This window comes from Sander lucioperca, chromosome 19 (genome assembly GCF_008315115.2).
Source record: "Sander lucioperca isolate FBNREF2018 chromosome 19, SLUC_FBN_1.2, whole genome shotgun sequence".
NCBI classification, from domain to species: domain Eukaryota; kingdom Metazoa; phylum Chordata; class Actinopteri; order Perciformes; family Percidae; genus Sander; species Sander lucioperca.
Window position 1 is genome coordinate 7,610,976 of NC_050191.1, and position 27,735 is coordinate 7,638,710.

A 27,735-nucleotide genomic window follows, 5' to 3' on the forward strand; every position below is an offset into this window, starting at 1 on the left:
ACTAATCAGATTACTGTAACAGCAGTCACCTCACAGCCACTTACCAGTCTGGACCAGTAAGGAAGCCAAGGAGCTGAAGCTCGAGGGTAAATCCAACCTCGAATCAAGTACAAAATCCTTTATTTTACCTGATAACTACAGATTGAAGCTCATAGGCGATGTAACTTTTCATCTAATAATTCATTATCTATTCACAAAAAGAAAGAAGGTGGTCAATATGGAGCATAATCTGATCTGAACAGTGAAATATAATAGTATAGTATTAGTAAATAGTAAATAGTAAGAGTATAAAGTAGACTTTAAAGCTTTAGTGCGTAACTTTTTTATAATAATGAACGTCCGTTACATTCAAGCCATTGCCAAATGAGTTGCTACAAAGCTAATTAAGACTATCAGCTCCACACAACTCTCTCTGTATTTCTCAGTATGACTATGTTCAGAAGATTGTCGTCAGGCGACTTTGCACGCTGAAACTCGAGTATAGATAATTACCTCTTCTGAAGAGTCCATCGTGTTTTTTTAATCGTCCTTGGATTTTGTCCTGCTTGGCTACTAGCAACTGCGTGGAGGAGGGGTGGGGGTGAAGGGCGTTCACGGAAGGCTTGTATCATGCGGATGCACCGACAGGATTGTTGTCATTACTTAGAATTCCTCATGGGGGCGACAGAAACTACCAACCCGGTCTCACACCAGTTCGTGAAATGGTCACATTATTTTGATTTATTGATTCGTCACGATTTTCTCGTTTATTTCGTGTACAGGTCACGATTTTTGAACGTGATGATTTCACGAACTGCCATGACACTGGGCTGCTCTGGGGGACGCAACAACGGGGAAATGAAATGCCACAAAGGGGAAATGAAATGCCACAAGCCGGCAGCAACAACGGGACAGTTGTGGTTAGGAAAAGAAGAACGAGGAAAGGAACCATCACACGCAGGAGACGCCGACAACAACGGGACGGTTGTGGTTAGGAAGAGAATAACGCGGAAAGGAACTGCAACACGCGGGACGTGAAAGTCCTGTGTTGTTTGACCCATCCACCACCCCGACCAACCTCCCTGCATGGATTTTTCTCCTTATCAATACTACTCGCTACTGTAATCGTTCTGTGATCACGAAATATGCTTCCCATTGAAATACATTACTTTAAAATTCGTGCTCACCACACGAAAATTACAACATTAACGTGTTCAGTACACGAATCAATAGATTCAATAACGTGACCATTTCATGAACTGCCATGAGACTGGGCTGAAACTACGCACTATAGCTTTAAAGGGGAGCTTTGCAGAAAAGTATACATGCTCTCCAACGATATTTTTTTACAAGAATTATCAACAAAAATCAGCAATTGGCAACTGAAAATATCACCACTAGTGTGTTTTGTAGAAGCACATTTTACATGCATGTGTTATTGTGATAGACAAGCCTTCACACAGCCCAGCTCTTATGTGGCAATCTGTCCCATCCCGGGGAGAGAGAGAGAGAGTGATGTGCACCTTGGATTTGCCCTCTCAGTCAAGATTATGTTAATCTGCTCTAATCTCCCACGCTCCGACAGGCAGCACGAGACCAGGGCACAGAGCAGAGACAGAGAGAAAGACAACATGTGCTTCAGATGATGCACACTGCACAAATAGAGGGCCTTTATACAAAGAATATAGCAGAGCCCTTTTATAGAGCTTTTAAATGAATACTTGTATTCTGATATACTGGGCTATATTTAGTCATTTCATTTGACGGAAAACCGTAGTATCTTGAATTTGAATGGAAAGCTTTAATGTCTATTTAAAAGTTCAAATGTCCCAAACTGACAAGGAAAGTGGAGGGAGAAACATTAAGTACACACAATATTTTGCATTAAAATGCTTAAATTTAAACACAAATTAATATAGTTTGTAAAAAAATTAAATAATAATCAATCAAAGATATATTTGTTGGTATTGCAAAGCCAGAAACTATAACAAACAGTACATTAAAAAACTTTTTAAAAAAAAGCATTAACATCAGAGTCTAATAGAGAGAAAGAAAATTACAAAGCATCACAATATTGCCATTATTACAATTTAAAGGGTTACTTGAGTAAAATATATGGTATAAGAAGCAATGTGTATGTTAGTATAAAAGTAAAACTATTCATCAGGCATGCAAATTAAAATATATTATACAACAAGGATTATCATTAACGTGTAAGCAGCATTTTTTGCATTGGAGCTAATTTGACCTATTTTATATACTTTTAAGTGGTTTAATTTACTGTATAACAATACATCATATTGTATATGCTTTTCATATGGTTTTATTCTTAATCTGTAAAGTAATCAGTAACTATAGCCGTCAGATACCTGAAGAGGAGTCGACCTTTGCACCACTGGTTTATTACAACAAGCTGTGAAAATGCTCAGTGAAAAACAGAGTTGACTGCCCTTATAATCCTGTTAGTGAGAACTAAATTGATTTATCACGTTTTAAGAAACACCTTTCTGACCATTACTGCCTGACTCTGAGATTTCAAAGGACACAATTCACACAACAGCAATAATACCTCAACGGAAAACATGCAGCACATGTGGAGTTGAAACAGTTGTTGCGTGACCCATTTCTTCAGTCTCACGGGGAGGTTTGTAGAAATTTAAATAGATTCTCGGAGTATGAAAACATAAACAGTGTTATCATCATCAGTAATTCATCTGAAGCTCCCAGCATGAGGAGCTGGCTACAGTACTTCAAAGCCATCGCATCCTGCTGCAGTAATGATCAATTAAACCAGAACTGCTCCGGCACGACAGCTAGTCGAGACCAAAATGCAGATGGGTGCATTTAAATGCAGGTCAGAGTGAGATGCATTCAGGAGAAGAAAAAAAAGAAAGAAGTAGGGCAGCAGAGAGAGGAAAAAGTTTGGTCTGAGAGAGCTGTGAGTTTTCCTGGTGTTGATAAGAAGTATTCAGATCCTTTACTTAAGTAAAAGTACCAATACCACACTGTAATCATACTCTGTTAAGTAAAAGTCCTGCATTGAAAATGTTACTTAAGTAAAAGTATGTAAGTATCACCAGGGACATGTATTTTAAGTATTAAAAGTAAAAGTACTCAATGCAGAAAGATCCTCACATTTTAGAAACTGGAAACGATCCAAACTGTTCTGTGCTTTATGATCATTACAGCTGGACTTGTAGGCCGTTATATTGTTGAGTAGTTTAATTTATAATAAATCATCCTATTTTATAAACTACATGTGTTTTTGTGTACAAACATCTTAAATTGTTAAGTAACTAGTAACTAAAGCTGTCAGATGAATGTAGTGGAGTAAAAAGTACAATATTTCCCTCTGAAATGTAGCGGAGTAGAAGTAGAAAAAGGCATGAAAAGAAAAGACTCAAGTACAAGTACCTAAAAATTTGCACTTAAGTACAGTACTTGAGTAAATGTACTTGTTCAGTTACATTCCACCACTGGTGTCGATAGGGATTTGGGGAATGAAGATGATAAGCTGATATTTTATCATTTGTTATTCATTTGTAGCCATGGTAGCGGCATGGAACTATTAGATTGATGGAGGGATTTTGGAAATGAAGATGATAGTTGATATTTTATTATTTTTTTAAATAACTGTAGCCATGGTAGCGGCAAGACTAAATGGATACGGACGGAAATAACTCAACAACTATTGGATGGATTGCCATGGGTTTTTGTAGAGACATTCCTGGTCCACAGATGATGAATACTGACTTTGACGATGCTTTTTCTACCAAGACTTACATTGGTTCAGTTTCATGTAGAAAGCTTAAAAAAAAGCTCACGCCAAACCTGAAAAGTATGGAATCACTTTATTAAATTCATATGAGTAGAACAACTATAATATCATCGAGACTAATTGTCCAAAGAAACAGTAGAATGGTCATTCATAGATGAAAGAACGGGAGTAAAGAAGGATGGTAACAACAACACAGGCGTTATCACTTCTGCTTAACCCTTGTGTTGTCCTCAGGTCAAATTTGACCCGTTTTCAAAGATTTTTATATCGGAAATATGGGTTTCTTTCAACTAAAATGTCCCAAAATAACTTGGATGCATGCATGTACGTTGTATGCAACCCATACAACATTCTTCGCCGCCGGTAAAATTAATGATTTCCTCCATTGAATTTTGGTTGTTTTATTCAATTTCATAGCATTTGAAAAAAAATAATGTTAAAATGGTTGTAAAACAGCTTCCTGACTAAATGTAGACATAAACCAGTCTGTGATTCACTCAACATCCTCTGATCTTAACTATTAGTCAAAATAATTCCTAATATCTGCTTTTTTATAAACTCAAAAATTTGGTATAATGTAATTTAAATTAGGTTTATTGACAATTAATAAAAAAAAGAAAGTTGGAAAAAAGCGCCAAAAATGTCGGAAAAAGCGCCAAAAAAAGTTCATTTTCAATTTTGTCCCTGGAAGGAAAACAAGTTCATGGTTGACGGGAAGACAACACAAGGGTTTAGCAACACAAAATACAAGAACACCTTTTTTTCCACTATAGTGATTTAATTAAGGATTATGATGAATGATATACAGTATAAATATGAAGTCAGACATTTCACTTTTCTGGTCTCTGATTCAAACAAATTTAACAGCTGCAGACAAGCACAAGTAATTAGAAAAGATGTATAATAACCTCGATATTCAGTTATGTCAACACTAATAATCGGCTGTAAACATTATGTTACATTTAATACCTCTAAGGCGTTCTTGTGTTTTTCTTGGCGGATTAAATGCTACAATTCAACTGATGAAACCCAGGTCTCCACACAGGTTAACTAAATGAGAATAGTTATGGGTTTTAGTGAAAATATTGTGTTTTTATGCATTTGTTTGGGCTTTTTTCAGGGGGCCAAGCAAACATTAGAATCAAAAAGTTTATGGGTGACTGAAACATGGCCATCTGACAGCTCATCTCAATATAGATAAGCTTGTTTCATGAATAAATCGCTCCTCTGACACTCCCACTAAATATCATCAATCTCTGATCAAGTTATTTTGTGTTAACGTCTGTCCACATCCCTCCTACATTTCCCAGAGTGCTTAGTAACAACCACTAAAGCAGGAGTGTGAGGTGAACACTGAGGCATGACTGTGATTACAGTAACACCCCTCACTTTAGTCAAAACACATGACGTCTTTGTGGTTGCATTGCATTCTGGTCTATTGAGGCCACTTTTAAGTAGAAAAAATGCATCTCTTCTAACAAGTGATGTCTTCGTGTGATTGTTCAAAGTTGGTGCAAAATGGTGGCTTTAGAAAGAAGCGCTTGTTGTTTGATTAAGAGACTTGCACCAAGACATTTACATAGAAATAAAGCCATCGTAGTTGCTGTGAATTTGTGGGTGAGACATCACGTTGTCTACATTTACAATCGTGTTCAAACGTTTTAAGGTTTTTTGTTGTCCCTCCAAGGTAAAGACACGTTGATAATTTCCTATCAGAAGCCATCAACAAAAACATTATGCCACAAGTTTACCCTGAGATGACATCGCCACATTACACATCCAGTGATCACAAGAAAAATGGGGGTGGGGGCGTATAATTAGGAAATCACACAATACACAAATGCCAACAGTACAATGTTGGGTACAATTTGCTGGTGTTCAATTTAAAGCACCTTTTTACTCTCTTGTGCCGGATTGAGTTGCAGTGCAGTTTATGTACAAGGAGCACCGTGTGCCTGTGTAACAAAGACCAACTCAAAAAGGATCCGGTAGTTGTATTTTTGGGGTAGATTTAGCACAGAACAACCACAAACAGTTGCAAAAATCATAGTTGGATGCTTGTACGAACAAGTGAGCAGTGCACCATGACGTTTATTTTGCAAGTGACATGGCTGACTTTAAGGCTGTTGCAAGTTTTGGAAGTTAAAGGTGCTTCACGTAGAAGATTCAAATTGATTTTGACGGAATACATGTTGAAAGAAACTGAGTTATTGTATGTTGCGGTCCATGTTTGATGTGTACAATGTCTGGAAAACATCCACCAAGACAGGAAGAGAAGTGCCTCAGCAACTCAAATTTCAGAGGGTAGGAGCATCAGAAAATACACGCCACTCCCGACAGCTGCATCCTCGTCAATAAAATGAAAAAGGAGCCTTTGACGGAAGAGTAAAAAAAGAAAAAAGACCAGAGTAAAGCTCCAAATCTCTAAACCAATTTTAATCAGTGCTTTCTGGGATTTGTATTGAGGTCATACAAATCCAGTAGATTTAGAAGATTGCAAAAGTCTAAAAGTTCCAAATTCTACACGTAGCAGCTTTGAGAACCTAGTGCATGTCAAGCGAGTCAAATAATAAAAATGGTTCATTATCATCCCAATGTTCAACTTGACATCATAACTTTGCGTAAACATACACAAAGTGGCGTGTTATCTATACGCATTTTGAGCTATACGCGTGGATGTCTATGTGTATACAGCGGACGGGTTGGGTTTAGGAAAACAATAACAGGACACGGGACAACAACAGCACAGTTGAGTTTAGGAAAAGAAGAACGGGACGCGGGACAACAACAGCACGGTTGGGTTTAGGAAAAGAAGAACGGGACGGTTGGGTTTAGGAAAACAATAACAGGACACGGGACAACAACAGCACGGTTGAGTTTAGGAAAAGAAGAACGGGACGCGGGACAACAACAGCACGGTTGAGTTTAGGAAAAGAAGAACGGGACGGTTGGGTTTAGGAAAACAATAACAGGACACGGGACAACAACAGCACAGTTGGGTTTAGAAAAAGAAGAACAGGACGGTTGGGTTTAGGAAAACAATAATGGGACGCGGGACAACAACAGCACGGTTGGGTTTAGGAAAAGAAGAATGGGACGATTGGGTTTAGGAAAAGAAGAACGGGACGTTTGGGTTTAGGAAATGTGAGACGCGGGACACGATCCCCGGTCTCCTGGGTGAAAAGTCCTGTGTTGTTTGACCCATTCACCACCCCGACCAACCTCCCTATGGGGATTTTCGGCCTTTCATTCTACTCACTACCGTTCTTTTCTCAGGAGAACTTGGCGTAAATTGACAAGCAATCGCAAGGTAATGTAAGTCAATGGAGGCCAAACGGCGTTGATAAACACGCTAAAAAGCATTTATGCGTCTTGATAACACGCCAAAATGGCATACGAATTGGCGTGTCATACATTCGCCACTTATTGAGATCAGTCTGCAATGTTGCAACAGCAAACCACAGGTCTGAAAACCTGAACGTTCACAAAGGCACTAATTGTGTTCGACATCCAATAAAACGTCTGGGGTCAAGTTTTGTACGGAATTATTTTTTTTATAGCTGCATTAATTACATTGTTTGATCGAAATGTGCTTTGATTAGCTTCAGATTAGGTTGCTGGGATAAAACACGTTTTTAACTGGAAATATTAGTAGCGTTCAGATGCAGGTTTAAAGTACAGACAGAATGTTAAGTTTCATAAACGGACTGAGAAGATTTGTAACATGTAAAAGTGAGCAAACATTCAACCCAACTTATTAAGAGGATGAAGTCGGTACTCTATCGCAGACCCTTTTTTAGGTTTCTGGTTCTCTTTAGAAACTTGCATTATGGACATTAACAGGACAAGATTTAAAAGTGAGTAGGTAGTTGTGTTTCTAAAACGAGAGGTGTTGTGATGTTACACTGCTGTAATGTCTCGTCTGTGCCACTAAATTATGGGTTTGCACACAGATGCTATACTTCTGACCTCAGGGCTCTTCAGTTGTGTAAATGCAGAGGTGTTTTACAATACATGAAGCAACTGAGACTTTCACTTGTCAGTCAGCAACAAAAAACGACGTGAAATAAAGTTGACATTTTCTGAAAATATTCATGTTTCTTAGGCAGTGCTACAGGCATAACTAGCATGGCATTGACAGATTCACTATCACTGCTAAAGAACAGAGACAACATGTTTATGATAACTGTAAAGACATTCTTCAAGACATCAGATGTCATTATGTACTATACTTTTTTTTAAGTAAAATGTAACCATTCAAGAGCAGTTCATTGTGGTCTTCTTAACCAAATACATTTCGTTTTGAGTGCTCTACTTTCTTTGGTTTGTGTTCCTTGAGCACAGAAATAGTGGACCAGCCTACAAACAGATGGCGTCATATGATCTAAATGGACACAATGTAACACCGAAACTTTCCACACCTTCTCAAAGTGAAGGTGGGTGTTGACGAGTCCTTTTGTAGTTTTGAGTGATAGAACAGCTGCTGTGTGTTGAGCTGTGGCGTTGCATGCTACAGCTTCAGCTATACCCTTTGCTGTAGAGTTGTAGATATTAAGGAAGACCATTCATGTGTGTAGCAGAAATATTTGCACATCCAAACATCTTCGCCTGTCGCAGGAAAGATGGTGCAGGACAGCGGCGGAAAAAAAAAAAAAAAAAAACATACTTACGAGTCTAAAAATAAGGCTGCCTTTGTGGAGTGTTGAACACTCTTCACTCTTCAACAGCAAGCAGAGATCCACCGGGATCTCTGCTTGCTGTTACAATCATGGGTAACACTTTACTTGAAGGTATCTACATAAGAGTGACATGACATTGTCATGACACATGACACTGTCATGACACATGAACCCTAACTTGTCATGACAAAAACCGAATGACCCATACTGACAGAAGCGTTACGTCATAAACGTTTATGACTTGTTTATAATGTCTATGACACGTTCATGACAGTGTCATGTCACTCTTATGTAGATACCTTCAAGTAAAGTGTAACCCAATCTTGTTAGTGACCAGTATTGTCTAGTAACTGAAACTTCCCATCTACTTTTACACTTGCGTCCGACAGCTTCAGGATGAGGCTTAGTTAAACAGCCCGTAGAAGGTTTCCACGTATGTTGAAACATTAATAAAATCCATTACATGCCTCTGATGTGTCTTAAATAATGTTCAGCCTGGTGTTGAGCCCGTATACAGTATAGTGTAACTCCAGGTACCTGCTAGATGCTGCAGAGCATGTGTTGTTAGGATAAGATTAGGTTTATGTAGGATACAAAGTATAATAAAAGTACCCTGTATTCAGCTGATAGTTGCTACCAAGCTTAGACCTGAAAGCTGTTTACACTGCGAGCAACACTGAAAGCCACACTGACCAGAAAACAAATCCTATACTGACCGTCACAAGCCAACCAGATGTATGTTCTTTCATTCATCCGTCAATGCATATGCATATATACTATATGCATAGTATATAAAGAAGAAAAGTCTCAAACCTGGTTATGTGGGAAATGGCTGAATAACTCATTTTATCCTGGTTTTTCCTAATTATTTTCAACCGATGCTGGCTAGTAAGCACTTGCTATACATGGCTATGTTGTTGTATGGCGATTACAATTTCCATAGCCGTTTCTGTCAGTTATGATGATATTGCACATGGCAACTTAACTGCTCATGTTACTTCCCCTGTCTGACTTTCAGATCTCGGAGCAATTAACTTATTACATAGCAATGATGGCCATAAATATGAAAGCGAGACCCAAGTTGTAATTACTGGGATTATGCTTTAACTCCTCAGCTGATGTATCTTGAAAGGGATTACCCACAGCAGAGTATAAAACGCAATTTGCCAGATCAAAACCATCTGGGCCTTTTACACCAACCAGTCATAAAAACAGTGACGCTTCAAAGTTGCCCGTAATGAGTCCAAGCACTAACAGCTTTGAAAGTTCAGGTTAAATCTGTCTCCAGCATTTTGAAGATTTCACATTTTAGAGCATCTTAAAAAAGGCAGAAAGTGTAGCCCTCAGTCCTGTACCAAACCTCACTCTGGTTTCAAGCATGTTTACACTGTGAGCAGGTATGAAGACTTTTCTCCGTTCTTCAGGTCTGAAAACATCTGTCCCGACCATCTGGATTTATAAATGAATTATTTCACCACTTAAAAGTAACACACACACACACACACACACACACACACACACACACACACACACACACACACACCACTGTCTCCCATCAGTATGTCCACACAGGCGATCGTCTTTTTTCACCAACACCGAGTTCAGAAGTCCCATCCTCTGTGTTCACTTTTGAAGTCCCAATTTCTGGGATTCCCAACCTGTAAATGCTGCACCCTTGCAGTACAAAACATCAGTAGAGAGTAACAGGAAAGCAAATATTTTGTTATTTATATTATATAATAAATACAACTTTGTTCATATATTTTTATATATGTAAAAAAGGTTCTGCCAAAAAGGGTGACTGGCTAGCAAAACCACTTGATATAGAAGCAGCAGCAGAGCTGTTCATAAAAAGAACTAATATATATTGCCTATATTTTGAGTATATGGAGTCTTGGAATACAATCCATCTCAACTCCTGAGTTTGAGAGAGTGTCAGCAAGCTGCTTGTCAAAACACCGAGCCTCTCAGCTCCGCAGTCTGATGAAGCTCCTGGTTACGCTGCAAAAGCAAAAAAAAAAAAACTTCTGCAGCATAAGCAGGGATGTGTTTCATCTGAGGAGGAGCTGAACTTAAACTGGAGTCTATTATGGTATTTCCATAGCACAAACTGCTACCCCTAATCAACCAGTTCCTTCTTGGAGGCCAAAAGGCTTCCTGAGCAACTCAAGTCTTTCACCCCCAAAATATGTATCCATCTGCAGAAAAAAAAAAGGTGAGAATGAGGCCTCAGATGGTAACGTGAAAGGAGTCCCAGCTGTCGTCTTTGCCGCTGATGCTCCCATTCTTGTCCTCTGCCATCGTTGCCATCCCGTCTCCAACCTCTCCGTCCGGCTGTTCCCCGGTGGGAGTGGCGCCAGGCTCCGGGTAATACTCGTCATCCTCGTCGAAGTAGCCGTTCTCCATCATGCTGAGGCTGGAGGCTGCGCTCAGGTCCTGGCAGCTGCCCTTGTACTCCTGGATCGACTCGTGGAGCGACCACAGCTGGCACAGCAGGGACATGTCCTGCTGACGCAAACCCACCTGGAGATAGTGGTATTAAAGTGCTCATATTATGCTCATTTTCAGGTTCATAATTGTATTTAGAGGTTACATCAGAATAGGTTTACATGGTTTAATTTTCAAAAAACACCATCTTTTTGTTGTATTACACATTGCTGCAGCTCCTCTTTTCACCCTGTGTGTTGAGCTCTCTGTTTTAGCTACAGAGTGAGGCATCTCACTTCTGTTCCATCTTTGTTGGGAGTCGCACATGCGCAGTAGCTAGGTAAGGACTACTAGCCAGTCAGAAGCAGAGTATGAGGGCGTGCCCTGACAGTGGCTAGTAGTCCTTACCTAGCTAGTCAGAAGCAGAGTATGAGGGCGTGCCACGCTAGCAGCTAGGCGAGCATTATAACGTGTGTTACAAAGTGACGCACGTTTGTCTCTGAAGTAAAGGCTGGACTAGAATAGAGCTGTTTGGAGCAGTTTGTGAACAGTGTTTTCTGTTGGAGATGGTAAGTCCCTTTGGGGGGGACTTTGGGCTTTTTCACTTTGTAAACCTATAACGTGCACAAAAAAATATATAACACAATAAAGGAAAGGGAAAAAGCCCAAAAGCATAATATGAGCACTTTAACACTATTTTATGTCATTTAAAAAAAGCGATTCATTAATCTAAAAATATAATCAACAGAATAAATAGGAGATGAAAATAATCCTTAGCTGCACCCCTACTTAACATTGTGACATTACTTATTCAAGGCTGAAAAACTAACTCTACTGGCAGGGTTGAAAAGAGCATTTATATTGCATACCACTCAGCTGACAGTGCAAGGCCACTGCATTGTCTTCAATGGGCAGACATGTAAGCCAGACTCAGGTCTAACAGCTGAAACAGAGTACTGAAGCTCCATAAACTGGGGTGCGGCTTACAGATTCTAACATATTATAGAACATGAACTACTTATCAGACAAACTAAAACTCATAGTAATACATTAACAACTACAGAGCAGTAAGCCTCGAGTAGGAACGTGCTGCAGAGTTAAGCAGCATGTGAAGCAGAAATAGCATTTAGTAAGCCTTTAACAAAAATCGAAATGGCAAAGGGATAGAGTTTCACCAACCGTTTGATCTTTTTCATCTAAAATAGCCTACTGGCTATTAGGAAAAGGCTATTGTTATGTATTGACCAACAGCCATGGAGTCTACCTTGATAATGAAATCTGGTCTGGTTCTATTATGAAAATCCCTGCTGCTGACAAGGGAGTGTAAAAGAGTGTGTAATAAGTGTCTCACTCTGTTTACACCTGAATAAATGTAATAACATGTATTAACTCACTACAGGATGTGATGCTAGCTCAAGAAAAGAAAAAAACTTTTACAGTGAAGCTAAAAAAAAAAAGGTATTAAATTGAGCTTAGAATAAAAGCCTAATGGCTTAATTTGTCTCATCCACTGCAAAGCTTGTCCTGATCTTGGTTTATCTTGTATCTGGTATTCTTAATGCCAGACTCCATTTATAAAAAAAATAAATAAATAAATAAAGGCGTTTTATCTTATCATGCTGACAAACGACTTTGTATACGGAGTAGATAAGCATAAAAAAAGAAACAGTGCTTTTGCTCATAACCTCGGCAAACAATTTCCTAAATAGAGCAAAACAATGCACAAAAAGTCATTTTGGGCTTGTTCAGTTTTACTATCTATCTCTAAGATCTAGCTAAGTGGGCTGCTGCAAAAAGCGAGATCCATACCTGAAAGTTGATATTGTATTTATGTTATGTAGTGTATGGTAAATGGTATGTATGCCGAATTTACCAGGAGAGTCTAATAATTTGTAAAATGCCTTAAATTGTGTGCTAAGAGGCGTGTAAGTTTGTACAATAGCCAGACTAAATCAAACTACTAGTTTCTTTGGGGAATTTGGCTGAATACGAATGTGCATCGCATAAGGATAAGGCGGCGTTCGACAAACCAGGGGTGAAAAACAGAGCACTTTCCCTTCGTCAAATCAAATGAAATGAATATCGCTGAAATGTTACCATTTCTTTCCGCAGAAGTGCCAGAGCAGCGTCGAGGTTGGCCGGCTTGTTGGCCAGCAGGTTGTCGGCGTTGTTCCTGCCTCGGCTCAGATCGTCCTGGATCATGGTTTTCTTTACGTACATCCTCTCCATGTCTCTCCAGGAGCCGCCGCTTGAGTTCAGCAAGCCGCTCAGGCTCTTCGGCAGGGGGGGCAGACCCTCGATACAGGCCATTCCCCCCAACGAACCGTTCGTTGACTTACCATTCATTGTCCTGTGAGTTAATAAGCGAAGAGATGTTAGTGTTTACACTCAAGTTAACTGTTTCGTGCTTAAATCCTGTATATGCTGAGAAGAAGCAGCCGTCTCCCGCACCAAACAAACCAAGCAACAGCCGCGGCTTTCTGTTTCTGCCCAGGGCGGCCAGCAGCGACGCCACGTCAAGTAACCCGGATTTAAGTTATTCAGTTTCCGGTACGATGATCAAAATAAAAGCATCACTGATGAACAGTGTAGGGGATTTTATTTTTTACTAAACAGTCAAAAAAATATGAATCAAGCGGTTTCCAAACAATAACTCACTTAAAATTACAACTGAAGAGTAGCAAAATAACAAAATGTAATGATTTGGAAAATGTATGAAAACTGGATTTAGTTTTTTTGTGGGGGTCCCGGTACGATGTTGACATTTTGTGGGTGCCAGATAAAATCCGAACACAACTATTCAGTTTCAACCAGATATTTTTGTGAATAACGTACACTGCTTGCGGTACTAATGGCCATCATTGGGGATCCAGTGGTGACGAGCCTTTGAAAACCATAAAGGCTAGCCTACAGAAATATTCTGCTTTTATTTTAGAGTTAAACTTCCGGTTTTGTTTTGAGATTGTTAAAAGCTTGACGATACTGGATTGTGGCTGAGTGGTAAAATCCGCTTCCTGTCCTTTTAACACAGTGGCTGCTGGGCGTCTCCCTGCTTAACAGGCAGGACTACTGAGTCAGTATGTTACATTTCATATTATACGTATACATTTTATTCAACATTATACAACATGATTTGAACACCAGAACAGAACAGATAAAAAAGAGATATATTTCATTTTAAACATGAGACAAGAGATGAGACAAGATCACAGAAAAATGTTTATAATGAGAAATGAGACAAATAAATTCCTTTTTAGAATGACATCTACAATACTGATCAATTGATACACACTTTTTCTGAGTTAAACTGATTAATGTTGACACATTTAAATAAAAATAAAAATGACTTCCTTATACTTCAAAGTAAAATCTTGAAAAACTAGTGTTTATAAACGCAACATTTACAAATATCATCAATAAATACTGTCTAATCATAAATTATTCAAGTTTATTGAATAAGCCAGAGAATGTATGTTCTTTTGAAGGCATTAATCTTTGTTGTTAGATAGCCTGTATTATATTCCGTCTCTGATAATAAAACATTTTACAGTCAATATACTTAACTGGAAGTCGCTTTGGATAAAAGCGTCAGCTAAATGACATGTAATGTAATGTAATGTAATACTTTTTATGCATTAAACTAAATGTCTGCCTATTGGTTTAATGGAATATTGTGTTCATTTGAGTCCCTACAATAAAACTAATTGATAGATTCCCCCCCAGCAGAGTGCAGACAGAGGGCTTGAGGTCATGACAGGAGTATGTGTGCAGGACAATAGTTTTGAGTATAAAGGACAGATGGTGGGCTTCACTACCCCCCCCCCCCACCCCAACCCCAACAATAACCTTGAAATCAACAAACAAAAGCATCACACACGCTCCTCTGCAAAAGAGAAGCATGTGTTGTACCACACACACACACACACACACACACACACACACACAGTCAGGCAGATTGATGACGCCTGAAGCCTGGTATTTCTAATCGCTCCACAAAATTAATTTAACCTGACTCATTTCCTACAGACGGTCAAGACATAAACGTTGCACAACAGCCAGGTCTCAAGCTTCAGAAAAGACATGGCTCAAAGAAATAATGATTTGATGTTACTTTGCTTTCATGAATCTAATTATTGGTCAAAAATGTGTTTCTAAAGCTGTCAGATATTGAAAATGATTGAAATTTCCTTTCCTTCTTGGGAGTGCGCTGAGAAGATTAATATTGATCTCATGTCTCTGGCAAAAAAGTATAGTCTGCATGTTGTCTCTGAAAGACGCAACTGACCAAATGTAGTAAAAGATCATGGCACAAGTTAGAAATATAAATTATATATAGAAATATATCAAGTGAATAATATGAAGAGAGAGGCATGGTGTCTTTGAACCACTAACAACTTTGTTAGCGTTAGCTGACCCTATAATGTTACAGCAGTATGCAGTACAGTATATGAATGATTAACCTTGCATGCACTAGCTAGAGTAGTTTTATGAGTATAATTTGCTTGGTGGATAGTTATCTAGTTATATAGGTGGGTTAGCTATTAGTGTTTTCCGTTAGCTAGCTGGTTAGTTAGTTAGTTAGTTAGCTTGTTTGCTCCAGTGATGTTACAGTAAATACACTTTTAGTTACACCTCTATGCCTATTACTGTATTTTGTCAGTTTCGAGGCTCCGTAGTGGTTTTAAATTGTATTAAATAATAATTAACTGAATGCTCAGTGTTGACGTACAAAATAAAACTGCATTTTCAGCTAAATAGGTGTGTTCTGGGATGGATAATCAACTGATAATGTGACTTTTTAACGGTTTTAATTCCATGCTAGTCAACGCAGTATCATTATGTTATATTCGCCCTTGAAAAGCATCACATCCCCGCTGTGCAGCCTAATCCTGCACTCGAAACAATTAGCCATCAGTTGGCAGTCCACAGCTGCACAGTTTAAAAAGACTGATCAAGGACAATCTGTTTTGTGTGATGGTTTTATGAGCAGAAGGACCCCTCTATAAGCTTTCATCACTACCACCACCATCATCAACATCACCATCACTGCCTCCTGACATCAAAGGATTAGGCGTATGATGGCACCCCCCGGGGATGCATGTAACCGTAGCAGGCTCGGGTTAATCTGCCTTGCTAAAAGCATGAGTTTGCATCATTTAGGCTGACTAATAATGATCTATATATCCGCTAATGTCTCTGCTGGAAAGCAATGTATCTTGCTAAAGGGCCCAAAAAAAATACAGTAAGTACTCATGCAGGCACTAAAGGACACCAGACTTCTCCAATAATACATTCTCTGATTGCTTGTCTTTTATTTTGTCTGCCTTTATTTTTACTTTATTCTATTCCCTCCCCCATCCAATTTTGCTTCTAATTGTGTGTTTTTTTTTTAAATGTTTTTGTATGTCTTATCTTAAACCCTTTGAATTTCTGTTTATGAAAGATGCAATGCATGCATCAACAGTAGATTTAATGATGATAGTTAATTCAAGTCATTTATCAACCAAAATGCCACATTTGCCAACTCCAGCTTCTCAAATGTGAGGATTTGCTGCTTTCCTCCATTTAATATCACTGTTAATTTAAAATCTTTGGGTTTTAGGCTGTTGTTCAGACAAAATGAACAATACAAAGACGTCACCTTGGGCTCTGTGGAACTGTGACTGGCATTTCTTTTCAACTATTTTCTGACATTTAATAAACTCATTAATCAATTAATTGAAAACAAAATATCAAGTATAATAAAGTAAACAGATTTACAGATTAAAGTTAAAGTTATCATCAGTTGCAGCCCTATGGTGCAAATACTGTCATTATTCTCTGCCTAATAAGATATTTTACACCATGCATAGAAAATTAGCTTCAACATTTTCCATAATAAATAAGTCATTTGAGGATTTTCACCACACTCTAAATTATGGATGAAATCACAGGCATCCAATAAACATGGCAAGATATGACAATGCCATCACTCAGCCTTAAGATGAGTTATCTATTATAAGAAAGAGCATAAATCATCTAAAAAAAGAAATAAGCCACAGATTTGTATGTACTGTTATCCGTTGCCATGCTTTGTGTTGTATATTAACCATTTTCCCCCCAATTGAGGGACACACACACTGGATAAATACATGTTTAAAAGACAATGTGGGGTTACAGTGAACATGTACTGTCACTTTTAAGCTATCATTTATATATTCTCTTGAAATTTAATGATCTCCCTCTACACTGGTGGTTTGGTGACTTGACATATTTTACATCACACACAGACTACTATATATATATATATATATATATATATATATATATATATATATATATAAAACATAACAACATAGAAACATAATATGCTGATAAATGATCTATGCAGAGAAAAAACTGGCACCTCTACCAGAAATAATCACCCCAAAGTGTGCCTCAGTCCCATCTAGCCGACAGAACAACATTGCATTGAACTTGGAACTTGTCTGGGATGCATCATTGTCAGAGACACAATAGGTTTGAGGGGAAGGAGTTAGTGTGGGTGTGTGTTTAGGGGAGGTCAGCTTCCTATAGTGCGTCAGTGTACAGTAGGTCAGGGAAGAGGAGTGTCCGGTAAGAACAGCTGCTGTCATTGACATCAGTTTCCCTCTGCAGAGGGGCCTCTGGAGGGGGCGGGATTAGCATGATGTATGGTAATTGTAGTGACAATGGTGTATACTGCTATGTTTTATAGTATAAAGTCACAAAAGAAATATGTGGAAGCCATGTCTGCAATACAAATGTACTAAAAACACATCAATGGTGCATTCAGGTCCAATAGGTCCAATAGTGACCAAAATGTACCTTACATTCGCCTGCTCTGGAGCCACTACATGGGTAAAACAGCCCCTTCCTTCTGTTGAAGACAGTAAACAATGAGTTTGTGCTGCCTTCAAGTGCCGCCCCCCCCTCGTAAACTGCAACTTCCGAGTGCAGTGTGATTCACTCTACTTAAGTACAATTTTGAGGTTTAGCATTGTGCATTAGCATATACTATACTGCACTAATATATGTCAGTCACAGGGGCTACTTTTCAGCAGCACACTTACTTTTTATACATTTTCCTGCTAATAATTGTGTAGTTAAGTAGGATTTTACTTGTAATAGAGTTTATTTTTTATTTATTTTTAAAATGTTTGTACTATTCAGTATACTTCTCAATGTGTGGGAACAAAAACTCTTGACTGAGAGAAGCAGAACACCCATGTTGGGTCACTTGTGCTCACCTTGGTAACAACCTTTCAGTCTGTAGGCCTTCATCAGGAGAACATTAACTCGAATGTGACTCGTTCTGCTTTCAAGTGCTCCTTATAAAAAGTGCATAAGTCAGAAACATGACTTGTTATTCATTCAAGCACTCTAGGATGGAAACAACAAAACGAGACCTTTTCTTCTTCTTTAAACATCACATTTTGGTACTTCAAACATCAGAGAAAACCCATGCGTTCTTACCCAGATCTATTCTTCACTTGAAAAAGTGATGCACGTGCAGCCAGATGCTAGACAGAGATTTGTGCAGCAGCAGACTGTGGTACTTGAAATGGGATGGGTGTATGCTGACGTGCTTTGTCCCTGCCGCTGGCCTCCCTGCAGTCTGTCCTGCAGAGACAGGAGGGCGTAGTCCTGATCAGCAGCTGGCCTCCCCCTACCTGATCTCTGACCTCCCCCTCCTCTTTCTGCTCACCCAGCTCTGTTACACCTACTTTCTGTCTGCCTCTCCCTGTCTCCAACACAACTCCTTTCACTATCAACAGTTTTGGGTGCTCTGTGGACTTTTTTTTGTATGGACTCTGCCAGTTTCTACATAATGAGACTGCTGGAGGCAACCCTGACACTGTATTTAAAACCGAAGATGCACAGATTCATTAAGTCAAGTTCAGTTGTGGTCATTTTTCATTTTAATAGTTTTTGAGTTTTTTATCATAAGATGATTAATGGTAAGATACTGGTGTGAATTATGCTCCAAACAAAAACACTCAGGTAAATAGAACAGTACAAATGTTTTATTTGGCAACACAATGTAAACGTATTTAACAATTTCCATAAAAAAGAACACACACACACACACACACACACACACACACACACACACACACACACACACACACACACACACACACACACAGAGGCCTAAATACACAATTAGCATTAACATATAAAAGGTGGAACACACAGATATAAGATTCTCATGTTGTAGCAGCAAAATTAGCATTTTGAACTCGAGACATTTTGCTAAAAATACAGTAATGTCAACGAAAGCATGTAACCCATCCTCAGTTTCTCTACTATAGATCTGATTGATGAAGTACATCAGTATTGAATGACTAGACCCAATCAGATACCCGTGCACTTCCTGAAACTGCAGTGCAAATGTGAAGACTTGCTGAAATAAATAGCTGGCGAGCTTGAAATCTGATTCCCCCACATCAGCGGAGGTCAGTCTGTGTCTCCTGCTGCTGTCTGGAGGGCAGCAGATGCAGATTTGAGGTGGAGAATTACATCAGACCACAGGAAGCAGCCAACGCATCCGCCCCTAGAGGAGGCTAAAGTAACCTTTCTACACAGAACACATCATCTTCTGGATTCAAACCAGAACTGATCTGCTTTCACATCATATCGATCAAACTAACACTCATCAAATATAGGCATGTCTAACGTGAAGGAGACCAGAGCCCAGAGCCCCCAGACATGCAGGTTGTACACACAGTGGAACAACTGAATGTCATCCTTAAAATATTCAACGCAGTTAAAACAAGAATGCTTCAGTTACCGGTACAACACACAAACTTGTCCTCGCCACCAGACAGAATTTACTGGAATTTTGAGTTTTGTCCCGATGAAAAAGACATAATTAATTTAAGTAAAAAGTGAATGACTTACATTATCTGTTAAACCCTGCTGTTCTCTAGTACACCAAGGCACAAACTGTCAGACAGGCACTAGTGAGAGAAGAATCGTCATTATTACAGTAAGGTAGTCAATCCAATCTGGTAGTAAAACTGCGCCCGACCATTCTTTTCAAATGAAAAGTGGGAGTAATTTCCCTAAAATCCAACATCTAAAAGTCAAATTGAGAAACTTAAAAAAAAGAGATCTGGTCCAACGTCAGATCAAATCACTAAAACTCAACACAGCGAACTCTCTGAAACTTCCCTGAACGTTTTTAAAGTGTCAGTGTCTACAATCTGCTCCTCCTCATTCAGGAGAGGCAGGAATCAAGATGCTCATTGATCTTTGACTCCTGCACCTTTGCTTGGCACGCAGGACAGCTGACCATCAGCGCGGAGGAGGAAGACGAGGAAGAGGAGGGGGTAAAACTATTCAGCCCTGCCGAGGAATGGGGGGAGGATGAAGAGGAAGATAAAGACGAGGCGGTGGCAGTTGCAGTCCTTTGCTGCATTGCGGGCGATTTTGTCTTCACCGACCCCCTTGATGCTGCTGAATCGCTGCCTGATGTCTTCTGGAAGAAGTCAATGATGCTGGACGAGCTTCTGCTGTCATCCCACGGCCTCTTCCTCGATACCTGACCCCCACCAGCAGCTCCTGATGTTCTGTCGCTGTTAGAATGACCGAAATACGTGGACAGTGTTGGTTTAGCAGGGCTTCCTTTGGTTCCTGTTGAAACTACAGCGTGGCTGGATTCACTAGGACTGGGCATAGATGTTCTGGGAGAGGAGGAGGCTGGGTGGTTATTTTGCTGTTTCCGAAAGATGGAAGACGCAGAGGTAGCGCTCGTCGTACTGTTCGGTGATGTCCGTGAATCTCTTTTAGTTTCTGTGTCTGAGGCGGAGGACTGACTTGCTGCCCTGCTGAAGCTGTTGAAGAGGTCTTCAATGGACTTCTGCTTGGTTGTATTTGCTTCTTGGCTACGGCTGCTGCTGTGCGGTTTGGGGATTCTCACTGGCGAGCCGTTGATGTTGACAAAAGCTCTTGTGTTACCGACAGACCTCTTCGTAGGTTGCTTCTGGCCCATGGAGGTAGCTGGTCTGATGGAGGGAAAGGCGCTAGAGATTGCTCTGTTATTAAGGCCTGAGCGAACCGGAGAATTGAGAGTTTTAGCCGGAGATGAAGGGGTGAAGAGTTTCTTTGGAGAGGAAGGCACTTCTGGTGTGTGAGATGGGGAGGAAGACGCGGAGGACTGTATCATCCCTCCGAGTAGGAATCCTTTGCCACTGAATGGGATAATGTTCCTTATGTCCTGTGAGCCAGAACCTGAGAGGGAGAAAATGTACGAATCAGGCAACAATTGAGATGTCCGAACAAATACATTATTACACTATGCTTTGAAAGGATTCTCCAGAACATGAAGTGAGATTCACTCGACTTAAAGAGCTGCTACCCAAAAGCTTAAATAAAAACATGTTATTACAACATAGGGCCGCACAACGTGAGGATGCTGTTGAATGCTGAGATAACAATATTACGTGCGATAAATGAAGGAAATCATTTCCAAAATTATTTTATTGAACAACTTAAAACATTGAATTGAATATAAAAAGGCACCACTAAAAAAGGTTACATTTTAAGGTGCCGTTTTTGAGTGTCTTTTCTGATGTGTCGCAGCCTTTTGCGCCAGTTCATTTCGCGATTACGATAAAAAAAAATATAAAAATATTTATAAAAATATAAAATATTGTGCAGCCCTTCTACAGCAGAACATACAGCAGAGGAACATGCTCATCACCTGTAGTTGTACTTGAAGGCTTTCCATTTCCTGAGTCCTTCTTCTCTGAGGCCTTCTTCTCAGAGGTCTTCCCATCCTTTTTACCGTCCTTCTTGCCTTTTTTGCCGTATCCTTCAGGCTCCTTGACCTTGGTGTAGGTCCCTCCACACGTCCTCTTGTGGTCCTCCCACCAGGGATCCTGAGCAGATGGAGCCCGGTTCATGGCCCTCTTCACAAAGCCAAAATAGGGCTTGCGGTTTTGACAGGGCCCGTTGCATTTCCACCAGTGCTGCCGGTACACGTCGACCTCATCATGGAAACTGTGATAGATCTGACAAGTGGACGAGGTTTATTTTTTTTTATTATTATTGCAATCTCTGTTAAAAGCTGTGACAAGATAAGACACTATCAGCTAAATATGTGAAATGTGTAATAGAAGATACACCTACAGATATTTTTGTCCCACTGGCACTGTTGATCCGGTTCATGTGTTTGCAGAACTCAGGGCCATGACCGTCTCTGTCTCGGTTGTTCTGGGTCACAAACAGCAGCGCGTGAATCATTTCATGGAGGAGAGTCTGTTAAAAAAAAAAAAAGAATTATTAATCCAGGTAAATCTGTTTTAGAAAGGACGTGTTTTTTCTTTTCATTTCCAGCTCGTACACTGACACATGTCCAGCTGGGACTTGGGAGCTGAAGGCAAAATGTGTCTTGACAGGCATGAAAACTTTGGAGGAAGAGTTGCAATTGTATTTTGTTTTTTTTAATTATTTATCTAACCTGATACTTTTCTTTGCCTATTTATGTATTCTTTTTAACCCTCTAATCCAACTCTTAGTAAACTGGTTGTATACCTTTCAAGCCTTATAATAAGCTGTTTGATCATTGTTAAAAAACAACATAAATGGTATCTTCAGTTGCGTGGTCTATTTTCAGTGTTTTTCTGATCCTTTTTTCTTTGACATAAGGTTGCTGTTATTCTCTTTACTGCAAATTGATTTGAAATATTTTGAATAAAAAGGCATTTGAATACTCAAATCGCCTCTGAGAAACAAATATTGGTGTAACTGTCCACCGTACCTCCACCAGGTCTTTTCTTGGTCTAAGCTTCAGCAGAGGCTCACTGAGTCTGATTGAACACAGACCACCTCGGCCCTCATAAGAACACACACCAGCACACCTACAAAAAAGCACAGAGAGAGTGACAGAGACATTAGAGACAGACAGCCCTTAAATAAACTCCATTTGCACCCAGCAGCACTAGTGTAGATTTAAGGTCCCATATTGTAAAAAAGTGAGATTTCCATGTCTTTTTTTATTATAAAGCAGGTTGAGGAGTGTTTCAGACAGAGGGTAACTGCAGGTATATTCAGACAGTATGAGAATAGTAATGTGTTTTTTAGGGCTGGGCAACATATCGATATTATATCGATATCGTGATATGAGATTAGACATCGTCTTACATTTTGGATATCGTAATATCGTGACATAAGTGTTGTCTTTTCCTGGTTTTAAAGGCTGCATTACAGTAAAGTGATGTACTTTTCTGAACTTACCAGACTGTTCTAGCTGTTCTATTATTTGCCTTTTCCCCACTTAGACATTATGTCCACATTACTGATGATTATCTAAAATCTAAGTGTGAAGATATTTTGTTAAAGCACCAATTGTCAACCCTAGAATATCACCGCAATATCGATATCGAGGTATTTGGTCAAGAATATCATGTTTTGTGATTTTCTCCCTATCGCCCAGAACCATTGAACCATTTAACATGTTTTAGTAGAAATCCAACATACAAGTATGAGCCTGAAAAGGAGCATGATATGGGACCTTTAAACAGTGACAGCACCTTCTCTCCTTTGGTCACACCAAACTCCATACAACAACCTGACAACTGCATTTTTAGTGAAGTCAGTGTGGTTTTGGCCTTTGACAACACTATAAATCATAACATAATAAGTGACTTACAGTGTCATTCTTGGGCTCCACTTAACCTCCACACCGCTGAGTTTCCCCCAGAAGAATGTGTCATTGAACTCCAGAAACATGGCTCTGACATCGGGACTGGGGTCCAGCGTCTCCCAGGATGCGTCCACGATGGACAGCGGCCTGTCGGGCCGGACAGTCGGCTTCCAGTAGGGCACAACATCGCTGCCACCTCCAGCTACCTCCACTTTCCGTTTCTTACTGCTTTGTCCGAAGCCATTGTCCACAAAGCTGTTTGATGAATAGGATGAGGTCTCGTATTCATTGTCAAACTGCTCCTGAAGCCGAATTGCGAGCAGAAAATCCTCATCCATTACAATTGAAACACAAAAAAAGGTGATGTGAGCTGAGGTAGAGTTAGCTAGCCACGTAGCTACGTTAGCTTGTCAATGTTTATATTAGCTTGCTGAAGCTAACTAGCTAACGTAGCTGGTACGGGGTTCTCAAACAACAAGTGACACAATCACCGTGCCAGAATACAGTCTGACAAATATACTACCTGTAAAAATGCTCGAATTTGTGTCATGATTTCATTAAAACATTTGTATCTTCACGTCGGACGAAAGTTTCTGCCAACTGTCGGTCCAAAGCTAGCGCCAACAGTTGCGTCAAGTCTCCCACAATGCAACAAAAGTATATCCGTTAAGGATTTCAAAATAAAATTTCTGGAGAAAAAAAAAAAAAAAACACTGCGGCCATCCATTTTTATAGGAGGGTGTGTGGCAATACAGCATTTTTTTTTATATATATATATGTTGAATAATCAAAGTGCGATCCTTTGTCTTTCTGTAGCACTTGTCGGTACACGATCCGTTCTGCCTGCACGATCCGTTCTGCACATGCGCAAAATGTTCGCGCATGCGCGGTTGTACGAGGATTTACGACACTGCACGATCTGTTCCACGCTTCCGGTCGACAGCCAAGCTAACGTTAGTTTAGCTAACAGCTAATTCGGCTAACTGCTAGCTGAGACAGCATGTAATAACTTTAAAAGACCCTCAAAATAAAACTTGAAAATAAACGTTGACATATATAACAAACACCTAACATATATAACAGCTGTTACGTCAGTTCTACTTTACTTGTGCTCATTTAAAATACAATCACTCAATACTTGTCTTTATTGTTATTACTGTGAAGTCTTAATTTAGCTGTAGCCTGCTTTTCCCATTACGTTTGAGTTAACGTTATTTTAGACTGAATCTAGCTGTCAGCTAGCGGTTAGCCGAATTAGCTGTTAGCTAAACTAACGTTAGCTTCCCGGTGGAGGCTAGCCATAGGCTAGCGTGGAACAGATCGTGCAGGTCGTATGGATACGTAAAACAGTATTATCTTGCGCATGTGCAGAACGGATCGTGTACCGACAGCACTATTGCTTTTAAATCGTTGTAACCTTATGCTCTTGGTATTAAACATATTTCCGGCTCTTGATTTGAATAATACTGGCAAACTTGACAAAACGTGCTCGTTTCAAAGTTCTCTCTCATCCATGGTTTCAAACGGGCAGGGTGCCAACAACAGCAAAGGAATTCTGGGAATTGTGTTCTTTATTTCAAGTAGTTGGCCAGTCTAAATTATTTTTTCTTCTTCTCCATTGTACTAAAAGATTTAAATCACTTTTTTTCACCATACAAATTAGCAAAATCAGAAATGAACAACATACAGCTTGTAACAAAATAAATGGTTAGAAAATTCCCTGGTGTACTGAACGAAAAAAAAAAAAAAACAGTGCTTAATTTTCAATTTATAAAATTACTTTCTAAACTGCGATACAATCTAAGAACAATGATAATTACAAAAAGATAAGAAAAATGTGGTTAGGATTAAGAATATATACAAACACTTATTTCTTAGCGATTCTTCCTCTTCGGGTGTTTGGCTGTGTCTCAGCCTCAACACTTTCCACCTTGCGTGTGGACTCCGCTTCATCAGTGGTTACATCAGCGACCTTTGCCCCTCGCCTGGCGACCTTTGTCTGAGAGATCCTTCTCTTCAGTTCCGTTGGCATCCTTTGACACATTTGTGCTTTCAGTGTCGACTTGGACCACACCTTTTGGTTTCCTACCTCGAACTGCCTTCGCAGGTGTTAGGCTTACTCTTGAAATGTCAAAGACTTCCACATCTGCTTTCCACCTCACGGATCGTTTGGACATGTCGGTGTCTTCCACAACAGCATTGCTTGAATCTTCAGCGGGATTAGGCTGCTCTCCGGTCACTGTGGCATCATCTGCTGTGGGCTTTGCTGCTGCTGCTGCTGCCCGTCTCCCTCTTTTGGCTGGCTCTACTGAAGTTGGCGCAGGCTCTGTGGATTCTGCGTTGGACTCATCAAGGGGAAGAGCTGCACCTCGATGGGCTCTCTTGGCTGGAATGGCTTGTGAAACCTCATTTTTTACAGACGTTTTCACCCCCCTTGCCCTGCTTGATTTAATGACTGGAGTGTCTGGCTCAGCAATATTCTTCTCTTCAGCCTCCAGCTCATGGTCAGGTTTTTCCTCTGGTACTACAGCTGTGACTCCAACCTCTTCAGTAACTTGTTTTCCTCTCCTGTCCCTTTTGAGTTTGTCTGTGGAGCTGACGGCAGGGGCCTTTTGGACCTCAGTGGACTCCGCAGGGCCTTGTTTTGCTTTCCACCCTCCTCTCCTGGGTTTTGCAGCCACTGTAGTCTGTTCATCCATCTTCACTGATTCAGCAACAAGTGGAGCTTCAGTCTTCTCTGGAATAACCATTTCAATGGCTTGGACTTCTCTCGGTCCTACGTCTTGCTCTGCCTTCCTGGTTCTCCTCAGTTTTCCAGCTGGCTCCTGGGATGTAGCAGTCTCAACGGAAGTAGACTCCAGCTTGTCTTCTTCCTGTTTGGCATTTCTTTCCCTCTTAGCCCTGAGTGGAGGCTGAGACTGCTGCTTGGTCTCCACAGCAACAACTGCGTCTTCCATCACCTCATTCCGTTCAACAGCATCAGGCTTTGTCTGTCTCCCTCTCCTGGGTTTTCCAAGAGTAGGAATGGACTTTTGAGGTTGTGCATCTGCTGTAAGAGGCTCATTAATCACAACTTCCTTTTTCACTGGCTCCGGCTGAGGTGGCTCAACAGGAGTTTGTTCAGTTTTTCTCCCTCTAACGGGCTTCAGGACAGCTTCCTCTGCAGGGGGGGCAGAATCATTTTCTTTTATTGGAGTCTGGTCACTCACAGCTTCAGTGGAAATCTCAGTCACCAGTGTTGTTTCCACAGCTTTCTCTGGTCCCATCTCAGGTTGATCATCAGAAGCTGTTTTAGCATTTCTTCCTCTTCTAGGCTTAAAGGCAACTTTGGGAGGCAGGGACACACTTTTCTCCATTGCGAGCTCAACATCCCCGACTTCTTGAGACTTTGCATTTCTGCCTCTTGTTTGTTTCACAGCAGGTGGTGCTGAAGCTTCAGTTTTCTTCCCTCTTCGTCCTCTGACTGGAGCAGGGACGACGGGATCTTCAGGCTGTTCTGCTGCCTCTCGTTTATCCTCAGCTGTTTTTGCCCTTCTGCCTCGAACTGATTTCTTCTCACGCTCGGGTTCTGTGGCGGTTGTGTCTGATTGGGTGACTTTGCCAGTAGCAGTCTCCACTGTGAGTTGTTCTTGATTTTCATCACTTCCACTGAGCACCACCTCCAGCTGGTCACTGCAGACCTCATTTGCATCATTAGCCTTGTCAGCTTGGGGAACAGTGTCACGGTGAGCACTAGGCTGTTTAGTTTTTCGCCCTCGCTTGGCCTTCAACACAGCCTTCTCCAGGGGTGCTGCACTGTCATGTGCTTCTTGGTAAACATCAACATCAACATGTCGATTCTGTTCAATTTCAGGGGCAACCTCTTGGACCATCTCAGGTTGATCATCAGAAGCTTGTTTGGCATTTCTTCCTCTTCTAGGCTTAAAGGCAACTTTGGGAGGCAGGGACACACTTTTCTCCATTGCGAGCTCAACATCCCCGACTTCTTGAGACTTTGCATTTCTGCCTCTTGTTTGTTTCACAGCAGGTGGTGCTGAAGCTTCAGTTTTCTTCCCTCTTCTTCCTCTCACTGGAGCAGGGACGACGGGATCTTCAGACTTCTCATGCTCAGCTTCGGTGGCGGTTGTGTCCATTTCTGTGACTTTGCCAGTAGCAGTCTCCACTGTGGGTTGTTCTCCAGATATCATACCTATAAACTCAGAAGGGCTGAAAAAGGTGACACA

General features: G+C 40.4%; 4 protein-coding genes across 5 annotated transcripts in view; 1 reads left to right on the forward strand and 3 right to left on the reverse strand.

Moving 5' to 3' along the window:
• Positions 1–24,295, reverse strand: LOC116065997 (sprT-like domain-containing protein Spartan). Of its 2 annotated transcripts, XR_004108874.2 has the most exons (7): positions 23,519–24,295; positions 22,628–22,727; positions 21,997–22,125; positions 21,569–21,878; positions 19,601–21,096; positions 11,090–11,102; positions 1–13 (listed from the first exon to the last, which is right to left on the reverse strand). XR_004108874.2 is itself a non-coding variant. In XM_031321709.2 (5 exons), the coding sequence occupies exons 1-5, from the start codon at positions 23,848–23,850 to the stop codon at positions 20,084–20,086; spliced, it is 1,884 nt and encodes a 627-aa protein (XP_031177569.1). In that variant the 5' UTR covers positions 23,851–24,295; the 3' UTR covers positions 18,866–20,083. The 2 variants fall into 2 exon arrangements, 1 of the variants encoding a protein (XP_031177569.1); XM_031321709.2 differs by lacking the exons at positions 1–13; positions 11,090–11,102 and having other exon boundaries at positions 18,866–21,096.
• On the reverse strand, positions 9,302–13,381 carry fam89a (family with sequence similarity 89 member A). The gene is made up of 2 exons (XM_035995181.1): positions 12,961–13,381; positions 9,302–10,959 (listed from the first exon to the last, which is right to left on the reverse strand). Exons 1-2 carry the CDS (start codon positions 13,207–13,209, stop codon positions 10,666–10,668), a joined length of 543 nt encoding a protein of 180 aa, XP_035851074.1. The 5' UTR covers positions 13,210–13,381; the 3' UTR covers positions 9,302–10,665.
• The window catches only part of exoc8 (exocyst complex component 8), a 26,453-nt gene continuing 8,646 nt past the window's right edge, over positions 9,929–27,735 (forward strand). Inside the window, exon 1 of the mRNA XM_035995179.1 lies at positions 9,929–9,954. The gene's annotated coding sequence lies outside the window, so the exon portion shown is untranslated. The remainder of the gene's footprint in view (positions 9,955–27,735) is intronic.
• LOC116066483 (nucleolar and coiled-body phosphoprotein 1-like) overlaps positions 25,164–27,735 on the reverse strand; it is a 3,341-nt gene continuing 769 nt past the window's right edge. The window contains exons 2-3 of the mRNA XM_035995180.1: positions 27,611–27,718; positions 25,164–27,064 (exon numbers count right to left, since the gene is read on the reverse strand). Coding sequence (XP_035851073.1) covers positions 25,477–27,064; positions 27,611–27,699 — 1,677 coding nt within the window. The 5' untranslated portion in view covers positions 27,700–27,718 and the 3' untranslated portion in view covers positions 25,164–25,476. The remainder of the gene's footprint in view (positions 27,065–27,610; positions 27,719–27,735) is intronic.

Coding starts and splice junctions, on each gene's coding strand:
- fam89a (XM_035995181.1), bottom strand. CDS start 13,209: ATGAATGGTAAGTCAACGAACGGTTCGTTGGGGGGAATGGCCTGTATC. Junction 10,960..12,960: donor CACTTCTGCGGAAAGAAATG/GTAACATTTCAG, acceptor CACTATCTCCAG/GTGGGTTTGCGTCAGCAGGA.
- LOC116065997 (XM_031321709.2), bottom strand. CDS start 23,850: ATGGATGAGGATTTTCTGCTCGCAATTCGGCTTCAGGAGCAGTTTGAC. Junction 22,126..22,627: donor CAAGAAAAGACCTGGTGGAG/GTACGGTGGACA, acceptor TTTTTTTAACAG/ACTCTCCTCCATGAAATGAT. Junction 21,879..21,996: donor CCAGTGGGACAAAAATATCT/GTAGGTGTATCT, acceptor TCCACTTGTCAG/ATCTATCACAGTTTCCATGA.